The sequence below is a fragment of the Lissotriton helveticus genome, chromosome 4_1, assembly GCF_964261635.1.
Source record: "Lissotriton helveticus chromosome 4_1, aLisHel1.1, whole genome shotgun sequence".
Lineage (NCBI taxonomy): Eukaryota > Metazoa > Chordata > Amphibia > Caudata > Salamandridae > Lissotriton > Lissotriton helveticus.
Genome location: NC_136063.1, coordinates 1,492,049,524 through 1,492,063,741, shown reverse-complemented (window position 1 = coordinate 1,492,063,741; position 14,218 = coordinate 1,492,049,524). Strand labels below are relative to the sequence as shown.

The 14,218-nt window shown below is 46.7% G+C and overlaps 1 protein-coding gene across 1 annotated transcript in view; it reads right to left on the bottom strand.

Moving 5' to 3' along the window:
* The window catches only part of BLOC1S5 (biogenesis of lysosomal organelles complex 1 subunit 5), a 206,055-nt gene that overhangs the window by 184,787 nt on the left and 7,050 nt on the right, over nt 1–14,218 (bottom strand). The window contains exon 2 of the mRNA XM_078688082.1: nt 10,163–10,245. Within this exon, the coding sequence (XP_078544208.1) occupies nt 10,163–10,245 (83 nt within the window). The remainder of the gene's footprint in view (nt 1–10,162; nt 10,246–14,218) is intronic.

The following is a 14,218-nucleotide window of genomic DNA, read 5'->3' as shown; positions in this document are numbered from 1 at the left end:
TGGCTGTGCCCAACAATGTCCATTTGGGGGAGGTCCCTAACTAGTTGTAAGGGGGATCCCTCAGGAACTTTTAAAGTTGTTACCTTGCTAGGGCTGCTAGCTTTGGTGCCCCTAATCTGCTGATGGGGGTGTTTTATTTGACAGGGGGCCCTTTGGGGCTCACTGACCTCCTTTACCTCTGCAGCCCTGGGCTGACTGAGGCAGGGTAGAGAGGGGCAGGTTACCTGCTCCAGACTGGGTCCCACCTTAGAAGGGTCCACTGACATCAGGGGCTCTGCCAGGCTAGGCCTGACTACCTCTGGGGCAGCTTCTTCACAAGGGGTAAGATCAGTTCCCTGAGGAGGCTGATCCTTTCCTAATGTCTGGTGGGAGGGAGATTTCTCTTCCTCCTCAATGCTCTCTGTTTGTGTGGAGTGATCCATAGTTTCAGGCTTCACAACACATGAATCCGTTTGAGTTTGGACTGTGGCCATCACAGCCCCACCAACCTTTTCAGGAAGGGACTCAGTTTGGGTATGGGCTGTTACCATAACAGCTCTGCTAACCTTTCCAGGAAGGGATTCTGCTGAAGATGGGGCTGAGTCTTGCACAGCCCTACCAACCTTTTCAGGAAGGACATCTTGGATTGGGGCTGCGGCCAGCACAGCCCTACTAACCTTTCCATGGAGATTTACCATTTTAGAATGGGTTTCTTGTTCAACCTCAGCCCAGGCTGAGATTTCCAAATCATTCCCAAGTAGACAATCTACAGGCAAGTTTGCTGACACTGCCACTCTCTTTGGGCCAGTGACACCTCCCCAGCTGAGATTTACTACTGCCATGGGATGATTTTTCTGAACTCCATCAATGTTAGTCACCTGATATGTGGCACCAGGTAAAAGTTGCCTTGAGGGGACTAGATTCTCAGTCACCATAGTGATACTAGCCCCTGTGTCTCTGTAGGCCTCAACTTTTTGACCATTGATGATGGGCTCCTGTCTATACTTGCTCAAAGTGTTTGGGCAATCAGTGAAGTTGGCAAACCGCATGCCATTTTCATAGACAAGATTATCTGTGTTAGGGGACCTGGTTAGGCCAGAATCCACCTGAGCTCCAAAAGTAAACTCACCCAAATTCTTGGGGGTGCTCCCACCACCTGGGGGATTACTGCTGACAGTAACAGGAGGTGTTGGAGCTTTACTTGGAGGTATGATTTCCTTATTGTTATTCCTGGGGCAACTGCTATCAGTTTTCCTGTGGCCAGGCTGTTTACAGACATGGCAATGAGGTTTCTTCTGGTCAGAGGAAGTGTTTTGGGACCCACCCCCACCCTTGGAGTTTTGGGGCCCTGTGGGAGACTTTTCTTTAGATTTATCCCCACCCTTCTCTTGAGCCTTGGAAGTATCCTTCTTTTGGTCATTACCCTGATTCTTAGGCCTAATCCTGGTTCTGACCCACTTGTCTGCCCTCTTACCCAATTCTTGTGGAGAGGTCAGATCGGAGTCCACCAGGTGCTGGTGTAAAAGCTGGTTCTGACAATTACTTAGGATCTGCTCCATCATAATCAAATTATACAATCCTGTATAGTCATGTACTTGGCTGCCATGTAGCCACTCTTCCAGAGCCTTAGTAGCACAATCTACAAAATCAATCCAGTCCTGAGTCTGTGCTTTTTGGGTATCCCTGAACAACAACCTGTATTGCTCAGTGGTTAAGCCAAACCCATCAATGAGAGAACTCTTCAGGACTGCATAGTTTTTAGCATCCTCAGCTCTAACAGTGAGGAGCTTATCTCTCCCTTTCTCAGAAAAGGAGAGCCACAGGATTGCTGCCCACTGATCTTGGGGGACCTGCTGTACCATGCAGGCCCTCTCCAGAGCAGTTATCCATTTGTGGATATCATCCCCATCTCTGTAGGGGGGCACAATCTTACTCAGGTTTCTATGGTCATAGGACCTGTCTTTATCCTTTGGGATATTGCTGCCACCAGTGGGAGTCTCCCCACTCAACTTCTGTTCTCTTGCAAAAGCAAGTCTAGCTCGGGCCAGGGCTAATTCTTCCCTCTCTATTTGGAGATTAACAGCTCTCATCCTGGCCTTATGCTCTTTCTTCTGAGGAGAAGTCATTCCTCTCTGAGATTCTCTTGAGGCACTAGAAATGTGAGAATCCCTTGAAGGGGTTCTCTCTCTCCTATTGCCTGGGAGAATTCTGCTATTGGGTCTGGGGAAGTGTCCTTCTCCATTCCCATGTAGGGCCAGGTTGGCTTGGCTAAGCCTTACAACTGGCACCTGGGTATCCCCCTGCCCATGATCTGACTCTTCACCTTCTGATTCAGGGTCTGCCTCCTCATTGTCTACTTCTGGGGAGGTGTTCTCAGTATCTGGGGGATTCATTCCTTCTCCTGACCCTGAGGGAACTATTCTAGCTTTCTCAAGATCATCCTTTTCTAGGATGGCTATCATGATAGGAATGGTAGGGTTGTGTCCCTTTCTCAGCTGCCTTGCAGTGCACAAGGCACTCAAGTCTCTGTGGATGAATTTGTCATAGTTGGAGGTTGCCTGTGGAGGGTCAACCGTCACAGGTAGAGAGCCTGTAGCTTCACCTGTGCCAGACATGACTCTAGTGTGGTGTAAGTGATGCACTTACCTACACTAAGTGTTTTCCTACTGTACCTTGCTAGTGAGTTGTAGTCAGGGTGTGCTAAGCCCTTCTACCTACAACTACTAAGTTCAGTAGAACTTAAATATTCTAATCTTTTATTTAAATGCACCTATGGTACTTAATGTGATCTTTCAATTTGATATAAGATTGCAGAGGTAAAACAACAGCAAAGCTCGTATCCCACCGCTGCCGCCAATGTGAGAAGTTGGCCTGATGTATGATGTCCACAGTTCTGTGGGCACCCTGTATCGGTCCAAACAATCCTTTATGGTGGTGGTTGTAAGTCAACCTTATAGACAAGCTATCCTAGAGGTAGCATGGACTAAGCAGCCTAAAGGCTTTAACTTCAGAGGGTGAGTGAAGCCAGCTGTTTTACCATATGCAATCCTGTAATACCAAATGAAAGGACACCACACAAGTTATATATTATCAAAATATATGTATTTATTCTTAGAATAATCCCCACTACTCTTTATGAGCAATGAAGCACAAGCGCTTAAATAAAAGCACAGTATAACATACACAAGTTGCACAGTTATGGATGAGGCCGGTGGCCACTCAAACCATATATCAAAAAAGTGGTATAATAATCACTAATCGATCAGGGGTAAGGCCTAGGGCCTTGTGAATCGCTGGGACTACACTGGACTAACAGCAGTTAGGACGGGAGTAGCCCGCGGGATTCGGGTGCAGTGCCTAAAGCACACGCATGCACCAATGCAAAGTCAATGGTACGTAAAAGTTAGCGAGTTACAGTTTTAAGAGTCTTCCGACTGGACTAGAAGGACAAAACTTTAGAGTTAGACACTAGAGGTGTAAACCACTACAGGAGCACCGGTGTTCAAGAGTTACCTCACCCACAGGAAGCGGGTGCACAGGTGCAAAGATGTGTCGGGTTTCGTCACGAAGATCTAGGGTGCCTGGAGATGAAGATGCTGCAGGCGTCCAGAAGAGAAGTGTCCAGTGCGATCCAAGGGTGGATCGAAGTTGTAGAGTACCTGAAAGCAGAGGGGACAGAGTTTGGGTCACTAGCCAGTGACCAGGAAGGAACCAGGAAGGAACCAGGCAATATCGGGCGCAATCAGGTCGATGTCATGTAGCTTCTCTCCACTGCCACGTGGTCTCTGGGGCACCGAGGATGTCCTGGAGTGAATCACGAGCTGTCCCACGAAGGCTCTCGCTGTCGGCGGTGTCGGCTTCAAGATCGGAGTCAACAGGCCTTGGCAAATGCAACCCACGCAGGATTCGAAGATGGCTTAATACTCGGACCAGCAAGGTCTGAGCGGGTGCTCCTTTTCAGTGGAGCCAGGGCCAGTCTGGAGCAACCCGACTAGCTGAGCAAATTCAAAGGTTCGTCGGTACTGGGGCCACTAGCCAACGGGCAAGCGACCGGACCAACGCGTCGAGCAGGAAAATGCAAAAGGGCCCCACGCAGCACTCGTCGAGTGTGGAGGGGTAAGCTTCGGTGCACAAGCTGCTCGGGGCTGGAGCTTCTCAGACTCCAATGTACAGCTTCGAGGGAGCCTCGGATGCTGCACGGTCAGCGCTTCGTAGTCTTTCCAACATGGCCGGCCCCGCGCTTCAGGTCGCCTCCACGGGTCTCAGCTCTGCAGGGACTGTGGATCGGGCTGTTAGAAGGCAGGCACGCTGGGTCTTGTCGGTCTCTGTCGCTCGAGTTCCGGCGGGAACTGCAACAAAGCAAACGTCGAGGTGCTGGATGGTGCCTGTTTGCACAGGGTGGTAACTCATTGACCACAAGGGAGATTCTTCAGTCTTCCACGTCGAGTGGGATGTCGAAGGGTCCAGAGTTTCGTTTCATAAGTTTCAGTCAGGATAATCTGATGTGCATCTGCACAGCTCCTACTTTTAAGTCAAATCAAGGGGCTGGATTACCTGCTAGGTCCCTCCTATGGGTGGGACCCAGGAAGAGGGTGGTTACACCCCTTTTCCTTTGTCCAGTTTCGCGCCAGGACTGGGGCAGAATGGCCCCAGAACCGGTTTGACTGAAATCTGCCCAGGGACACCTTGTGCGCCCCAGGCAGTGTCTAGTTTCTTTCAACCCTCCCTGCTACAATCCACTATCTCCTGTCTGGGGTGGTGTGACACCTCCCTGTGACAGGAAACCCTTTGTCCAGGCGTCCTCTGCCAAGTTTCGGTCAGCAGCAGGAGGCCAGACATGTGTCTGTGGCAGCAGCATCCATTTTGTGATGCTGGGGCTCTGGTTAGGATTAACCGCGTTTTCAGTAAAGTAACATGCCTTCACCCTCTAGAAGGGTGGGATGCTATCCCCATTACCAGGACTGGCAAGGGGATAGTATTCCAATGTGTATGACACCAAACACGACATGTTTTGATAAAGCAAAACCAGAGTTGCAATAACCGCGAGGATTATAATGCACTTAAGAGTATATGGTATGGCAGTATCACTGGAACAGCATTAAGGAATTGGTCCCAACACTGCAGACAGGCTCAGCTCATGCTAGAGCACCACCTCACATAAAACCAAGCACTCTGCCTTCAGGACTGAAAAGGCCTGCCATAGGAGTGACTTATAGGTGTCTATGTGTCCAGATATAGGTTTAGACATAGGTATACTATATCTATCTAAGCAAGGGGTGAGTACACCACCTTGCCCCAGCTGTGTGAACAGCCAGTTGTGTCGATTTAAGTACCAGCCAGGGGTGGCAAAAGATATGCTGCAGCCCCTGGTAGGCCTTGGATGCACCTATGCCCTGAGCACCTATAGTGCACTGTACAGGGGCTGATAAGGTGTCCAGTACCAAATTGGTTATGTACCTATAGTACATGGAGTCCATTTAAAGAGAGAGCAGATAGCCTGGGGCCCTGATTAGCAGGATCCCAGGCCAACTAAGTCGAAAACCAGCTAAACACAAGGCAAAACATCTGGGGTAACCATAGTCAGGTATCCACCTTCCTACAGTTACCTATTAACATGCATTTCTTCCCGACTTTATAAGAATCACTAGAATTACTTTCCAAATATTGCTGTACTTCAATATTTAGCTTTTAGGAGGCCAGATTTCTTCACAAAGGAATTTATAGAGCTATAGAGGCAACAAGTTGGAGAATAATAGGCATGTGATTTACAGATTTTGGACATATGCCACAATATTGATTTCAGGATAACGACTACCACCTTACCATTAAGTAAAGTTTATCACAGAAGGGGCACTAGTGACTCTACAGATCCAGCTATATCTGACTGTCCATTGAAACGCCTATTTTTTGTTTTCTTTCTAACATTGGTACAGTTCAATGAATCTGCTCAAAGGATTTCCCAAAAATGTCTATCCGATAATCGATCGGAATGGCACGTTTCAAGTACATTTGTCAAGTGGGAGTAAATAAAAATTGTATGGGGGTGATGGTCAAAAAATGACTTTTTTAGATTTAACTTCCCATATGATCCTTTTCTTGTCGATATAGAAAAAAAGGAATTACATCAAACGAGGCATGAAGGAAGTGCCTATACAGGAAAATATAGGACGTGCTTTGCTTGTTTCGGTGTAACTTCCTTCATTGCTTCATGAGATGTTAACATTAACATACCATAACATGTGTATTTGTAAAGCGCACGTTCACCCGTAGGTATTTTGGCGCTGAATAACAGATGTTTATTATTACCCAACTCGATGGTACTCATTTTATCGACCTCAGATGGATGAAAGGCTAAGTGGACCCGTCGGGATTTGAACCTGTGACACTGAGGTCAAACGCAGGCCCCTGCAGTGGAAGCATTAGTCCACTGAGCCACCAGACCCGGCTAAAACAGTTTTCTATAATCAAGAAGCAGAACAGACCACTGGGTGGAATGACTGATAGGATAGCCTTATAGATGACAGATAAAACAATAGGAGGCTTGACTATTGACTTCTCTGTAAGAAGCTGAAGCATCCCTGTTGGATGGATACGAGCTGGAAGCAGTAGCATGGGCACCTGTTACGAGCCTGGGGTCCAATTTACGACACTTTGTGATACTTTATCTGTAATGAGGTTGTGACTTTACAAAAACATGTTTCTCGCTTTATGTTGTTTTGTCTTTCCATAAAAAATGTGTGTGTGGGGGGGGGGAGGGGGGGGGGGGAGTATTTCTGTATAACTCAAATTAAGCTGAGCAGCAATCACAATAGAAATCTGAACCTCTCTGTTTCATTTGACAGTAGTGAACATTAAATACTACTTGACATGCCCACCAAAACTGAACCTCACAAACACACATTTTCTGCTAATCAGTGATGGCATACTACATTTCTGCTACAGATTTTAAGATGGATGAACAAAGTGTGTTAATGTTTTTTAGTTTTTTTTAAATATTACACAGCAGTGCGAGCTGCCGTGCTACATAGCTTAACTTTTAAGAAAAAAAGCAATATTATGTGGCCAGAGCACTTCATAGAGTTTAATATTTAACTTTTGTTTATTATTTAACTTTAGGCAATGCATGAACAATAAGATACATTTTTATTTTCCCTATACTTAATATGCAGTTTATATTCTTGAACAAATGCCCATTACAGCATGTTAAAGTGTAGCTAGCTGGAATACTGAACATGGAGAGGAGGTGGCTATACGGCCAGGGCTGCTGACTTTGGTGCTGGAGAACAAGGTTCGACTCTCTGCGCTGGTCAATATACCATGGTTTAGTGAAAATCACAATCTCTCAGAGCCTGTAAAAATTAGTGTGCCTTTGTGTCAGTCACAAGTACTTTATTCGGTTACAATCAAATAACCATAAAAGCATACAGAATACAAAATTCATTTCATTAAAATACACACAAGATTGCGCAAAAGATATTACATTAAAAAAGGTTTTTACAATTAAAAAACAAGAACAAAAGTACATTAACCAGTTATAAACGGGAGAAGTGGGGCAGATGGACTGCATCATGGCTATAGCGTTCTGTCCTTAGTTAATGATGTTAAACAGAGTTCAACGTATATGCGGTACAGGGGTAGAAGTGATACAATTCTCGTGTTTTTATTTGCCCATCTCCTCTTTGTGGCTCCCAGCTACGCAAATATGGAACGACCTGCCTATCCTTAAAATTGACAATTACCAAATCACCTACCATGTTCTTAGGCCGAGGCCCTATCCACCCCACCCTTCTCACACTCAAAATTCTACCATTGATACTAGTTGGGAGGGGTCTGTTTTTCGTCAGCCAATACTGAACTTTGTTTTTAAGGCCCTGATGGCCTTCAGTTTTCCCAACAGTGAGCTCCGGCACTCCCGATAGGACGCACACATAGGGTCCTGCCTCTGGTGGTAAACGTATGCAGTTGTTGGGTTTTACTGGACCCTCGGGAAGCTTACCTAGTTGGGTCGGCGGTGCTCTAGAGATAGAGCAGTTGGCTGTAATGCATTTATTAAAAGGCTCCTTACTTTTAGGTGCTCGGGATTCAGGGTCCGATGGTTGACCCAGGGGGGTTTTATGATTGAAAACGATGTCATAGGTATTTAAAGCAGCTATGCTCTGAGATTGGTTGTTTGTCAGGTTGTTTACCTCTAGTTCTGCGAGCTTTACCCCAATTCTCTCTATCCTGTCGATTATCGGGACAAGCAGGTTTTTAAGCATTTCTTCTAGGCTAGCTAGCAGGGTGGCTGGAAGGAGGGATACAGGTTTTTCCAGTAATTGATTGGGGCTCTCAGGGGTGGTGGCAACTGTAAACATAAGTGGTTTTAAGGTGATTTTTGGGTGTTTCGAGGGTCTCCCATTATAAGCTACACTTTTACGTTTAATACCTTGGACAGGAACCTGTGGACAATCTATCGATTGGACGGTGGGAATTTCTACTAAAGCAACATCCGGGTTTACCGGGGAACTGTTAATGACTTGCCGCGGTTTTCTGGGCTTAGGACTTCCAGAACCCACAGGGCGTGAATAGGGACCAGTCTGTTCATCCTCCTGCGATATAATGTTATACTTAGTGTTACAAATCCCATTTAGCTCTTTCAACAATACAGTGTTCGGCGAATCAAGTGGAGTTGAGGGGGGTCCTTCACAGCATGTGACATCTTTGGGAAGGCTGTGTTCGATAGTAGCAATGGCCGATGTCACCCTGGTTAGATACAGGTCCAGTGTCCCTTTCAAGGATCCACCCTGAGCAGGAGTTTGATTGTAGAGTACTTTAGTCGTCATGGGGCAGCTAAATTCACTCACCCACACCAGTGAACAGACAGTTTATTAAACTACTTCCTTTTTATGTCCGGGGATAGGCTTGGTAGGCTCTGGGCAATACACTGTGAAGATCCTACCTTGGTTCTTCGGTAATCCAAGAATCGTGCCCCATCCCGGCCTTTCTGGCCTCTCTCTCAGCCCGCGACGCGAGGGCTGCCCTCCCTTATGAAGCGCCTCCAGGCACGGTGCTGCCGGAAAAGGAGTCTGGGGGATGTAGTACCCCTCCCCACTGCGGCCGCAAGCTGGAGTTCTTTGGCGGCGGGAGGGGAACGGAGGGCAGGCACCAACAGGCTGTAGAAACTCCCCACGAAGCAGGTAGGGGGTCCGAAAATCACCCGCCCAAGTGTCCTGGCAGCTGATGTGGTTTCCGCTCACCTCGCAATAAGAGAGAGGCTCCGTTATCATCTCCGTGAGCCTCGTGTCCGTGAGCCCCCACAGTGGACTGCAGTAATCCTTCTCCGAAATCCGAAATCCCTTCAGAAAAGCCGAACAGCAAACTCGGCAGGCTCCCAGGAAATCTATCGGCGTGAGCCCAGATGCCCGGCTCAGCACGCCAAACTGCAGCAGTCGCCATTGACCTCAAGGCAAGAGGGGGAGGAGCAAGTATAATTAAACCCCAGCCTTTGTGTAATGTAACTGGAGGCTGCGCTTGGCAACAGGAAGAAAGAAAATGAGAGTGACATGGGAGCCAACCAAAGACAAGCAAAGGTAAGTAATAAGCGGGCTCTAAGCCCCTTTTAAGATTCTTTTTTCATTACAGGAGATCTTGCAAGCACGCCTTCAGCGCCATATAGGCAAAATCCAATATAAACATAAGACTAGCACCCTCTCCCAACAATTAGAAAGCAATGTGAGGCCCTGCTCTTCTCAATATATCTCCACCAAAACTGAACTGTCTTCATCACGAAAGCCACAGTACAAACTACAAGAATACTGTAAACGCTCTCAATTCTTTACATCTTGTACATTGTATACCCTTGTAATATGTACTTGTGCTCAAACATTAACCTCGAATTTATTTCAACCAATCAACATGATGAATTTTCCACCTTATTTTTGTAAAGTTTCACCTATGCCCTTTAACTTTCAAGAGGTGAAACATGCCCACACTCACTGTAAAGCACTACTTCTGCCCCTTGGATTTAGTTGTGTGCTACATAAATAACCTGAAACAAAATAAGAAGAAGTTAGGAAGCCCATCTCCTGCATGCAACTGAGACTAAAGGCACATCACAGGGCAGGCGAATGGAATGATAAAGAAAGGGCCACCACCTGTTTATTAGTTTTAAAAGTCTCACCAACAATTGAAAAGAGAAACTTACTTCAAATTCCTTCACAAAGTAACGTGTCTCTCCTTGAATAACAGGTCTGTGGTCCAGGAGCCTAGAATGTATTTCACCGAGATCTGCAAGTGTAAAACACAGGTCTGGTTTACATGACAGGAAAAATAACAGAAAATTCCAACGTACAAGTAAAATTAGATACAGAAATGTTATCTGCTCGTGTACAAATGCAATGTCACCAACCGCAAGACTCGTTATTCAACATCCACCCGATACCTCTCCGCAGCTCTGAAAAACAAGTATTGGAAAAGACAATAGGTCTCGCCTTCAATTTGCCAATGCTTTCTGGTGATACTAGAGCATCAGCAAGATGCTGTGCAGCACATTCAAAGGTAAAGGAGAAAAAAAGAAAAAAACGGGCTGGGGGGAGAAGCTGCAGTGACCATATAATTTTGTGGGCACCTTGCATGCATCAACAATGGTGTTTTCTTTTTTTTTTTTATTTACCAATCTTAAAATGAATCAGTAAATTAATTTAAAAAAAGAAAGATTTGTTCCAAATGTCCTTTTTAGGTCTCGGCTAGAAACGCGCTGAAAGCGCGTTCTCGCCAGAGAACTAGAGTCGGCGTCCCAGCAGTCTGAGAACGCCAAAGGGAGACAAGACCTGGCCGCGCGCAGCGTTTCCCCATAGGATAGCGTTGTGCGCGCGGCCAGGTCTTGTCTCAACAGCATTGCAGGGCAGACCGGATCGCGTCGCGCGCCTCTCTGGAATGCAGGGGGAGTCTGCAGAGAGGCGTGCGGCGCTGATAAAAGCTTCGCTTCTACGGTGGGCATCTGCTGCGCACGTGTGCGTCAGAGGCTCTTCTCCCGTGTACAGAGACGTGTTAAGGCATTTTTTTATTTTTATTGTTGTTCCCAGCCGCTTGAATAACAGGATTGTTGTCCAACCTACATGTGAATTGTGAGTTGCGAGAGGCCTAACAGAGTTTAGGGAGCATATATCTATGAAACTAGCTGACTCTCTAAACAAAAGAACTAATAGAATGTTGCAATTCGATCGAAAAACGACATCTCCCGGCGTGCCGTACTTCAGCTCGCAGGCGCACATATACTGGCTTCAGAAGGCAGCTTGGCAGGACACAACGCGTGTGCGCAGAGCCTTTTGCTACACTTGCAGGTTATGAAAGGTTCATGTTGGCAGTACAGTAGTGTGTGTACACAGGCTTGACTGTACACTGAAGAGCCATGCAGTTGTCCATGTGCGTCGTCAGGAGACTTGGCGGGGTGAGTCTGCAAAGCGCGTGCAACGAGAAGAAGCTAGGCACGTGCAGTGGGGCAGTAAAAAGCATCCTAGGTAGTGACGAAGGAGTCAGAGGTAAAGAGTAAGTAGGGATCGACAGTAAGGTTGTCAAGTGGCACCAGCGTCATGCCTGTAAACTTTAGTTACCGCTGCTTTGCATGCTGTCGTGTGCTAGTAAACGTAGAATGTTCTAAGCGTTATTGTGTTAAGCATTATTGCAAGTCTCTTAATGCACCTCGCAGGCGACAAAAAAAGTATTGTGAGACACTTGGTAGCTAGGGGAAGTCAACATGGTATGTGAGATGGTGGTGTGGGACGTAATACATTGTTGCCCTGACGCTGACTTGTTGGCAAATGATATTTAATTGTGTACTGTCACGAGTTTGTGAACTGACACTGATTTCGGTGAAGTGTGCTCTGACACAGATTTCAGTGTAGTGTGCTCTGACACTGATTTCTTGTAACACAAGTATCTGATTGTGCGGTTGCACTAACATAATGACTCAAACATTTGATTGTTCACTGAACAATGTGTGGGTGACACAAGGGCTTATTATCGTACACTGACACTTTATGACTTGACAGCATTTAATTGTGCACTGACACTGACTTGTGACTTGACGTCTGATTGTGTACTGATCCTCGTACAATATCATGGTACGTGGTTACTGGGGAAACACTGACACTTACTCGTAGTATGGATTGTGAGCTCAGCATGTGCTAGTACATAGTGCTCTACCACTAGCGTGCCTGCACTTTTTCACGTACACGTGAATGATGCCACAGGACATCTAATTGTGCGCTGACACTTCCTGGTGAAAGGACAGCTCAGTGCACGAGGGAAAAGTAGTGGTTTCCTGTGTGGTTGTGTTCTTGGAGCGGAACGATAGTGCACAGGCAGAATGTACAGTTGCACTTATGCACAGACACATGTATGGGCCTACGGGCCGCTGAATGGACGTGATCACATGGATGAATTTCTGCTCTGACACTGTATTTATTTGTGAAGAGTTTTGTAAGGCTTAGCGGGCGGCCATTGTACTTCGGAGCGCTAATTGCTAAAAAATGGCCCACGCGCATTTCATTTACTACTGGCAAGTCCAGCATTTGCACAGAGGGGGAGGCTGTGACTTGACATCCTTGTTGTCTTAATGCTCCACCCAGTGTCCACGGAGACACCAAAGAAAACCCTTGGTCTGAGAAAGCCGCGCCTGTGGCAGGTGTCAAAACATCTCCACCAACCTCGCTGCCCACACTGAGGGGATACTGAGACAAGGACATCGAGAGCTGTGGACAGGAGCCGGATAGGGGAAGAGACTGGAGAAAAGGTCGCAGGGGGAGAGAGAGAGAGAGAGAGAGAGGTCCATCCCACCACACACTACAGGGCGCGTCACCTGGATCTAAGGACACGCGTGGAGACAGCACAGAGGATTAGAGGTCCGCGTGCATCAGATGTTAGAAAGCTGAGGCAGTGTATCAAAGGCAGAGAGTACCATCGAGAAGCGCATCAGGTGAGTTGGCTGCTTCAATAAACTGTTGGTAAATTGTTTAAGTGGAACTGGGAATTGAAGGGTGTAAATCGATTTGTCATTGGAGGGGTTTTGGTAACAGCTGGTGTAGAGGGCATGTTACTGGAACCATGTCTGGGTGTTGGGCTAAGGATTTTTCAATTGCGACTTGTCTGAGATCAAATAGTGTAGTTCATGTATTATTGGGAGTTTGTCTTGTACTGGTTGGTATATGGCATACGTCAATAATTGTCTGCCTGTTGCTATTTGATTTAAAGACGCCTCTATAGCAACTCGACTTATGCTAGATGGGGTGAAGATTTTCTCTGGTATTGTGTCTGATGGTGAAGCAGGTGTATCTTGGGTGGTGCAACTGATTTTATATTGCAGAATGAATTTCTCATCAGCAGTCTCACACAGCTCTGATGATGCACCTCAGGCACGGGGCTGACGCAGTTATTATTCACACAGCTCTGATGATGCACCTCAGGTACGGGGCTGACGCAGTTATTATTCACACAGCTCTCATGATGCACCTCAGGCACGGGCTGACGCAGTTATTATTCACACAGCTCTCATGATGCATCTCAGGCACGGGCTGACGCAGTTATTATTCACACAGCTCTGATGATGCACCTCAGGCAGGTGCTCACAGCTGTTATTATTCACACAACTCTGATGATGCACCTGAGGCATGGGGCTGACGCAGTTATTATTCACACAGCTCCGACGATGCACCTCAGGCACGGGGCTGACGCAGTTATTATTCACACAGCTCCGACGATGCACCTCAGGCACGGGCTCACAGCTGTTATTATTCACACAGCTCTGATGATGCACCTCAGGCACGGGCTCACAGCTGTTATTATTCACACAGCTCTGATGCGCTCTCTAATACTCCTTACTAATAACTCCCTCCTACTCACTGTCAACTTCTCACTCTACTACTTACTGTGTGTGTGGGTGCTAATGCAATAGGTCTCGCATATGCAAGCGATGAAGCTATTGGCAATGTAAATGACAATGCCATTTATTTATGATTTTAAAAAAATAATAATAATGAGCAATGCCAATAGCTCTACCTTTAATGCTGCCGAGACCATTGCATTGTAAATGTTTGTTTTGAATGCCGAGGTAGTGGCAATAAATTCATGTCTAGTGTCCAAAGACAATGGCCTTGGGTTCAATTGAGGACAGTGTGGGGGGTGCAAAAAGGGGGAAAGCAGCGTATGGGGCAGGAGAGAAACAGACACAAGAAAGTAACAAAAAGCTCAGGGAAGCTGGGAG